The sequence below is a fragment of the Selaginella moellendorffii genome, unplaced genomic scaffold (genome assembly GCF_000143415.4).
Source record: "Selaginella moellendorffii unplaced genomic scaffold, v1.0 SELMOscaffold_1, whole genome shotgun sequence".
NCBI lineage: Eukaryota > Viridiplantae > Streptophyta > Lycopodiopsida > Selaginellales > Selaginellaceae > Selaginella > Selaginella moellendorffii.
Window position 1 is genome coordinate 2371564 of NW_003314262.1, and position 8680 is coordinate 2380243.

At 45.5% G+C, this 8680-nt stretch overlaps 2 protein-coding genes across 2 annotated transcripts; both read left to right on the forward strand.

The window, feature by feature from the left end:
• The first annotated feature begins 4721 nt into the window (after positions 1-4721).
• Positions 4722-6812, forward strand: LOC9657237 (MLO-like protein 1). Its single transcript, XM_002961448.2, has 14 exons — positions 4722-4977; positions 5056-5113; positions 5167-5327; positions 5396-5512; positions 5554-5670; positions 5726-5800; positions 5861-5946; positions 6002-6051; positions 6103-6143; positions 6194-6310; positions 6361-6396; positions 6447-6514; positions 6562-6625; positions 6689-6812. Exons 1-14 carry the CDS (start codon positions 4867-4869, stop codon positions 6794-6796), a joined length of 1209 nt encoding a protein of 402 aa, XP_002961494.2. The 5' UTR covers positions 4722-4866; the 3' UTR covers positions 6797-6812.
• A 114-nt stretch (positions 6813-6926) lies between these two features.
• On the forward strand, positions 6927-8155 carry LOC9657238 (probable purine permease 5). Its single transcript, XM_002961449.2, has 2 exons — positions 6927-6968; positions 7045-8155. Exons 1-2 carry the CDS (start codon positions 6950-6952, stop codon positions 8115-8117), a joined length of 1092 nt encoding a protein of 363 aa, XP_002961495.2. The 5' UTR covers positions 6927-6949; the 3' UTR covers positions 8118-8155.
• Positions 8156-8680: the final 525 nt, after the last annotated feature.

Sequence of the window (8680 nt, forward strand, 5' to 3'; positions counted from 1 at the left end):
ATCTTATGTTCTATCGGTCGTGCGGGGGGTAACCCCGCCGGTAGCTCCTCTGGCATGGTATTCTGGAATTGGTCCAACACCCGCTAGATCACTAAAGGTACTTCTTCCGTTCCTGTCTTTTTGTCACTCTTCACCGAGAGTAAGCACAAAAAGGCTGCCTTAGTTCCTTTAGTGAGTTGTCCTCTCGTGGACACCAGGTTTAAGCAAGATTCTTTGGCCTTGCTTTGCCCTACCTTTAGATCCTGGGCCTCCACCCTAGATCTTCTTCCTTGGGCATTCACCAGTACCACAAGGTTCCTACCTTGTCCATGCAGGGCTACCACGAACCGATTGAACCAATCCATTCCGAAGATCACGTCAAATCCCGCCATGTCCAACACGGTGAAATCCATGTCTACTTTCCATGTCCCTACTTCGACTCTCGCTTGTCGAAGTACCTCATCGGTGCTTTGGCTACCTTGAACAAACTCTATAGTCCTTGGTTCGCCTAGCCGCTGCACCGTTAGTCCGGCTTGCCAGACTATGTCTGCAGCCACAAAATTATCCGAAGCACCCGTGTCAATAAGGATCTTAACAAAGCTACCTCTGAGCTTCCCTCGGAGGGCTAGTAGATGTCGCGAACGACTCTCTACCAAAGTTGCTCGTGTAATGAGCAACTTTGAGTTAAGGACTGGATCACATATCTCAGTTTGGACTTCACCCGACTTGATGGCCATATTGGCTCTGGCCTTCTTCGGGTAGGGACATTCCCTCGAGAAGTGTCCCGCTTCACCGCAGTTGTAGCATACGTTATTTCCCACGCTGCTATATGACTTGACCTTCTTATCCGTGGGTTTGTCTCTTTTCGCTTGACTCCCCCACGTACTTGCTCGCTGGCCACCGGATTTGCCTTTTCGAAACCCAGAGGACTCATTCTTAGAGAAACTCTTCTTGAATTTCCCCCTGCTATATGTTCCCCTTGGTTTGGCCCCTTTGCTGAACGTGGATCCCGACCCCGTCGTGTTCCCCTTTCGCAGGTTATCGTTGAAATGCACCTTGATGGTCGCATCCAACGCTTCCTTGTAGTTGGTCAGGTTCCAGCACATCACCTCACCGCGAGCCCAGGTTTGCAAACCTGATATGAAGGCATGGAACGCATCCATATCCCCCATGTCCATGACAAGTATCCTCTTTGCCATGAACCCATTCACATATTCCTGGATGGTTCTAGTCTGCTTCAGCCTACTCAGTTCATCCCTCAGATGCAGAGTGGCATTCAGAGGAACATATGTTGCGCGGATCCTCGCCTTCATCATGTCCCAAGTGACCACCGGTCCTTCGTTGGCCTCCGTTGTTCTCCACCAAGACTTGGCATTATCTGCCAAGTATGGTTTTGCACATGGGACCTTCTCCGAGCTCGGTAACCGCAACGCTCGGAAGTAGTCCTCCATATCGTAAAACCAATCCTCCACCACCTTATAGTCATTCACTCCCTTGAAGACCGGTGGGGGCTTTGGTTTGTACTTGGGAACTACCTGAGGGACTGATTCCACTTCAGTCTGTTCGACCTTGTCTGGTTTTGCCTCAGTCCCTGCCGAAGGGTCCGCACCTTCTGCGCTGCCAGCATCCGCAGTCTTTCGCCTTTTCTTCCGCTTCTCGTCACGCTTTAGCTTGCGTACGAGAGTCTCCAGCAGGGCATTGGTCTGCGCCAATTGACCTTCTAGAACGTCCAATCGAGCCTTGGACGACCGAACCTCGCCACCGGACTCCTGTTTGGAAGTTTCCTCACTAGAGTCCTCCTCATGCAAGGATTCCTCATCCATAGCCTCTTGTTCGACCGGAGGCTCCAGCTCTGGCGGAGGTTCTGTCTCCGCCTGGGTTCGCTTACGCCCTGCCCTTGCCATCTCCCAGCAATCCGCCTCTATCCTTCGCTAGAACTGAGGAGAAGGCTCCGATACCAAATTGTAAGCCACAAATTTTTCCTTTCCAATTTGCCAGCTTACCTCGTCTATCCGTCCAACACTGCCTTGGCTTTTGCTAAGTTCCCTTGCCAAGGTTTTCGCCTATGGTACCAGCTCCTACTTGGTTTCAGCTACTCACTGCACGAGCAACGGAGTGTTAGCCATCCTTCCACGGATTCCCAAATCACTCTCAATCCCCCTCCCCGGGTTAGGCTGGACTTAAGGTTCGGCTACACTCCCCGCAAGCACAAGCAGCCAAGCACACCAAGCTTCCAGGTTCCTAACATCCCTTGGTACCACAAGACTTGATCATGGGACCCTCTAAATCCCAAGTCTTGAGTGCAACACTTGCTTCGGGACGCCGGGGCGAAACACCGTGGCCTAGCGGCCCGGTATGGGTACCTCTCGCCCCCCACTTCCATCCCGAAGGAAGGCCCAAGCCCCTAGGAAGGGCGAGGACCAATGAGCCGCATGGTACTCAAGTGGGGCACCACTCCACATGAGCCGGGAGCACCGCAATCGGTTTCCCTTTCGGGAGTGGGAGCTGCTCTTGAGCACTTCCTTGGATGGCCCCTCGGCACCAGCCAAGTCCATGCTCACTCCCACCCAAGGCCCCTCGGTCCCAGTCCCAACCTCAAGTCGGTTTGGAAGCCCAACTAGAGAGTCCCTTCAAAACTGGTTCCTGGACCTCACTATCCCTACTATACTTTGGAACCCCCTGCAGCCCCCCCCCCCCCCCTGGGAGACGCACGCTTTGGGCTTTCACCCCTTGACCCGTATTAGTATTTGGACTTAGTCTCTGGCTCGATCTCGGACCCGATTTCAGATCCGACTTCGGATTCGGGTTCGGACTCGATCTCGGACTCGATCTCGGACCCGATCTCGGACCCGACCTCGGACTCGACCTCGGACTCGGTCTCGGACCCGATTTCGGATCTCGGACTCCGTCTCGAACTCGGTCTCGAACTCGGACTCGAACTCAGTCCCCGAGTCGGTCTCGGACTCGATTCCGGACTCTATCTCGAACTCGGTCCTAGAGTCGGTCTTGGACTCGATCTCGACTTGGTCCCATCCGATGAACTCTTTGTCATTTTGGTCATGCTTTCGGGGTTCCTTTAGCCTACGACACCTCGGCGAGTTGGTTCCTTACATTTATCTCTCTCCCCTTAAGCCAACTGGAAAAGGGGCAATTGCTTGATGAGAGAGCCCTTAGTGGCTATTTTATCCCCATTTATCTCCCAAGGTTCCAAAGATCCACGGTGACAGTATATCCAAATCTCATCCCATGATCACATGCGCTACACTTTTCCATTATATAAATTAGTTATTTATTTTGAGGCAACTAATTATCCACTTGTATTGTAGTCTTACAGTGGATACCTTCATCTATGGATGTCCTACAAAATGCCATAAGTTGTCATAAAGGTTAAGAATTGCATCATCCCATGAAATATCAATAGTGATTATATGGAACTTTGATGCATAAATAGATACAAACTTGAAGCCTTAGCACAATTGCTACATTTTATTGATGGTAGTGTACTCTTGATCAATATTGTTGAACATGCTGGTGAAAGTGTTGAACAAAGAGATCAAAATCCTGAAAAATATGACCACTCCTTTCAAAAAGGGTGAAAAACGAAGAAAGAGGTGTTTTAGATATTTGAGTAAGCCTACATAGGACAAAATGGAATATTAATAGGCTATATAGCAATTCAAAGCCTTACTTGGTTGAGGAAGATATAGCATATCATCAAACTTTGTTGGCATACTAATCTTTGGCTCTAAATTAGAAAGTTGGTGCTAAATAAATTTGCTAAAATTGTGAATGAAGTATTATATTAAATTGCTCTATATAACTTCTGTAGAGTATCAAGACCTAATTGGAGCTAAAGAAAAGGATCTAAGAAAACTATTGATATTAGAGTGTTCAAATTGTCAAAAGCTCATCATAGAGAAAAAGAGAGACCTAGGAGTTTACAACTTTTAAAGAAGATCTAAGTTTGAATAAGTTTGATAAAGGTTGGTTGGCACATTGTTCTTGATTGGCAATTTAAATTTAAAGAATGAGGACTACTTTAAGAAACTTGGAGAGATGTCAATAAGGTACTAAACCCTATCTACATGAAATGCATAGCCCACTCAAATATATGTTTGTTTATATTCATTATGTATGCTTTTGGATATGCTTTTGGTAAAATTTTACAATAAATAACTTTTCATTTCTATTGTAACAAAGATTTTATTTAATGAATACTTTTAGAATATCTAAGTATATTTTAGAGTATTCTTCTACTTTTGACAATTGTACACCAAAACAATCAATTCATCAAACCCATATCATATCAATCTGTAATATAAACTTTATATATGTAAAACATTTATGTAATCCTGGTGTTATTGCTGAGTGTAGCATATTAATATAAGGTTTGAGTGTAACCTAAATATATATTTACTGTCCATTGTTACTACTGAATTGCAAATTAATGTGGAGTTCTATAACTCCCAACCAGAATCTAGGTCATAATATAATCTTGAGAAACGTCTCTCCAAGTTTCCTGAAATAGTCCTCACTCAAATTTAACTTGCCAATCAAAGCAGGAACTCCGTAAACTTGTCTATGAAACTCCAGCGGCCTTGCGTAAGATCTTCCTCAGAAGTTGAATCTCCGTTTTTGGTTTTGAACTACACTAAAGATTTGTTTGATTGTTCCAAAGTGCCAACTCGGAGCCAGACGAAAGAGACTTGCGAGAAAGTAAGAAAAGAAAATGGATGCCGCTTAAATGTGCTCGACTCTATGTCTCCTTTCCATAGGCCGCAGCCGTCTAGTGGGCATCTCTTGCTTTGCTACTCTCACTCCCTTTCTTACGAAGAGTAAAAGGCAAAGCTCTCTTTACGAATTCCCCCAAAAGTGTGATTGGTTCCAATGCAAGCTTTGAGGATTCAGGACGCTCCAACTTGGGCCATTGCCGCTGTGTGCTCTGTCATTGTTCTTCTGGCCCTCGCCATCAAGAATGTGGTCCATTTTACTACCATGGTTTGTTCTAAAGCCGGTCTAAAGCTCTCTTGGAGGTAATAACACAATGCCATATAAATTCCATGATTTGTTTTCCAGTGGTTCAAGCAACGCAAATGGATCCAAGTAGATGCTGCATTGCAAGGATTGAAAGAAGGTAAATGGCATTGTCTATTGTCTAGTAAGTTTCTAACTTATATCAATCGATAGAGTTAATGCTGCTTGGCTCCATCTCGCTTCTTCTCGGAGCTTTCCAATTGCTGGGGGAACTCTTTTGTGTCTCATCGACTCTTGGGGTCAGTGCGCGCATCACTCCATGCCGTGAAAGCTATAGAAGACACAGCCGTTCGAAGAACACTTGCGAAAGAAATGTTCGTATATACATAAAGTCCCATTTGGTTACTTTGGTTTTTCTACTTTTGGTGCTGTCTTTTCGCAGGGCAAAGTTACACTGATCGAGAGCGAAGATATCCATTACCTTCACATTTTGATATTCCTTTTGGGAGCTCTTCATCTCTTGTGCTGTTGCTTGACCCTGCTACTAAGTAGAGCAAAGGTACAAACGTTTATTTTTGTTCTTCCAAGTATGTCTATCAGATGTGGTCATGGTGGAAGTGGGAGAAAGAATTTAGCAAATGCAGTGATGACACAAGTGAGACATCACCTCCAGCTTCCCTAAGCCACCTGTGTTTCTCAACCATGACTGCTGTCACTGTGGGTTTCTGTTCAGAACTTTATCAAAGAATTCTCATTTGTCCCAAGCTTACAGGTTTGTTGCTTCCGGCAACTTGGAATCTCTGTGACTAAGTCAGACTACCAAGCCATCCGTCAAGCTTTCATCCGAGTATTGCAAAGCTTCAAATATAACACTCTCCAGAAGATCTAACGCGTTTTTAACTTTTAGAAACATGGATTGATCCCGCAGTTCAATTTTCACAAGTACTTATGCATGGTACTGGGTGATGACTTTCGAACGGTCATTGGAATCAGGTTCTTAGAAATCGCTGGGTTTGATTTTGGTTCTCACTCTCGTAATCGATGGCAGTGCCTATTTTTGGATTTGTGTAATCTTGTTTCTCCTTCTAAACATCAATGGTAAGCCCCATTTGCATGTTGCAATACAATTTTCTCATAGTATTTGTTCAGGGTGGCACACGTTCGTGTGGATGGCATTCATACCATTGGGAGTTAAGCATGACTTCTATACTAATTTGCTAGCTAATTCGTTGAAATGCAGCTTCTTTTGATCATGGGCACTAAACTCCAGCTTGAATTACGTAATGCCAAGTTCGACGAGGAAATGCAACCGAAGTCCCAGTCCTTCCTTTACGTCTTTCATTTCATTATCTTCCAGGTATTTTGGAATAAAATGAAAAAAAGTGAGCAAAAACTGTGGACATGCAGAACTCGTTTGGCTTGACTTTATTTTTCTGGATCTGGGTAATGTCGTCGTCACCTATGCTTTTTTGATATTTTCATTTGTGTTATAGCTAGAGTTTGGGATCGATTCATGTCTTTTAGGTAACAAAATAGCGGTGATAGTTCATGTTGTTATCGGGTAAAGTAATTTATCTTCTTTAAATATTTAACTTGCTCAGTTTTCAGGATCTTTGTCCAAGTTCTTTGCAGCTATAACACACTACCACTCTACACGCTTGTCTCGCAGCTGGTTAGGACAGTACTCATTTTCCAAATAAACGATTTTGAAAACCATTTTTTCCTTACATTACAGATGATGTGTGACGATCGCAGCAAGGACTTACTCTCGCGGATGTGTAACTCAAATCGTTTGACGCGCAAGAAGCTGCAAATCCATCACTCGATGCGGCACAGTTTTTGAAAACAATCGTATGAATGTGGTGAATGATATTCCCGGAAGTAGAATATGCTCTATGTTACTGCAAATGCATCATTGGGACAAGTACGTATCACTCCCAAACTCTACCAGGTATATTCGCTGAGAATGACAGACCTAAAGAAGAGCTTGTTGGCTATGGCGGAACACGAGGATGGTAAGTAGCTCCTCTAACTCTTTCCATAGCATGCTAAACACCAAGCCTAGCTTTACTTGGATTTGCATCCATCTAGGTCGCAGCAGCCGCGCAGCAGTGCAATCAAAATTCTCCGCGCTATGGGCCGTCTACTCGAGAATGTCCGCGAGCTTCTGGATCCTACTCGTGCTAAGCACGCTCACAATGCTCGTGGCTTTTCCGGTGTCGAGCATCCTCTTCCGGCTCTACTACGTCAATGGCGGCTCCCATCGCTGGCTCCTTACATGGGTGGGATCAGCCGGGTGGCCTCTCCCGGCTATCATCCTCTTGCTCGTCTATCCAGTCCGCGGCATCGCCCCAACACGCCCGACCTGGACGCTCCTCCTCGCCTACGCGGTCATTGGCTTCCTCAGCGCCGCCGATAACTTCATGTTCGCCTGGAGCTACGCCTACTTGCCGGCATCCACGTCCACGCTGCTGGCCTCCAGCTCGCTCGCCTTCACCGCCATCTTTGCGTGGCTGCTCGTCCACAAGAAGCTCAATGCGTCCAGCGTCAACTCCATCGCGATCATGACGGCCGGGGCCGTCATCCTCGGCCTCGACTCGAGCTCCGACAGGCCGCCGGGGACGACGAGCCGGCAGTACCTCATCGGCTTCGTGCTCGACGTTGCTGGATCAGCGCTCCACGGCCTCATTTTTGTTCTCTCGGAGCTCGTCTTTGTCAAGCTCCTGGACAGGAGGGTTGGGTCCGCTGTGCACTTGGTGCTCGAGCTCCAGGTGGTCACCTCGATATTTGCGTGCCTGTTCACGGTGGTGGGAGTGATCGCCAGTGGTGACTTTGGAGACATGGGTGGCGAGTCCCAGGCGTTCAAGCATGGCCCCGTGGCTTACTATATGGTGCTCGTTTGGGCTTCGGTGAGTAATCAGCTGGGGGTTCTTGCCGGGGTGGCAGTGCTCTACTTGACGTCGGCTTTGTTTGCTGGAGTTCTGAATGCGGCTAGAGTTCCATTGACAGCGGTGGCGGCAGTGCTGTGTTTTGGGGACAACATGAGCGGCTTTAAGGTAATGTCAATCCTTCTTACGATTTGGAGCTTTGGATCCTACGTGTATGGAGGGTTTGTGGAAGAAGCAGCACAGCAACACAAGCAAAATGAAAATGACTCACTATGATTTATAATATAATGATTAGGACATTAGTTCCTATCTCCGCTGCTGGCTCGCCACTAATTTATTCTCTTCACGTTTTATAGCTTCTCTTTCAAGTATAATTCATTCTGTCCCCCCTCCCACCAACAAGGAGCATGAGACTCAAAGGTTCAAATAGGTGTCTAGCGGCTGAAATCCTCTTCGCCTTCTCCTCTGTCTGCCCCCCATAAGAATATTGGTTTCAAATAAGTTGTGACACTTTCTCCAAAATTATGATTTAACTTAACAATTGGTTAGAAAAGGAAAAACTTATTGCAAGAAAATTTAAAAGAATATTCTGTGAAAAACTTTATAGGTAGTTATTAAGATAGTAAGAATGTTATTTTCAATTACTGTACAGAAAATACATGATACACTGGTACAAAAACATGAGTAAATTGATCAAAACTTTTAAAATTTATTCATGACCAACTACTTTTGCGCAAAAAATAAAATTTTACAATTAAAAATAGTTTTGATCCTCGAAAAAATAAAATAGAAAAGTATTAGAATATTTTCATTTTAATGTAATTTTTTTTTTATCACTT

Coding starts and splice junctions, on each gene's coding strand:
- LOC9657237 (XM_002961448.2), top strand. CDS start 4,867: ATGCAAGCTTTGAGGATTCAGGACGCTCCAACTTGGGCCATTGCCGCT. Junction 5,328..5,395: donor AGAACACTTGCGAAAGAAAT/GTTCGTATATAC, acceptor GTCTTTTCGCAG/GGCAAAGTTACACTGATCGA. Junction 6,397..6,446: donor CTTTATTTTTCTGGATCTGG/GTAATGTCGTCG, acceptor TTTGTGTTATAG/CTAGAGTTTGGGATCGATTC.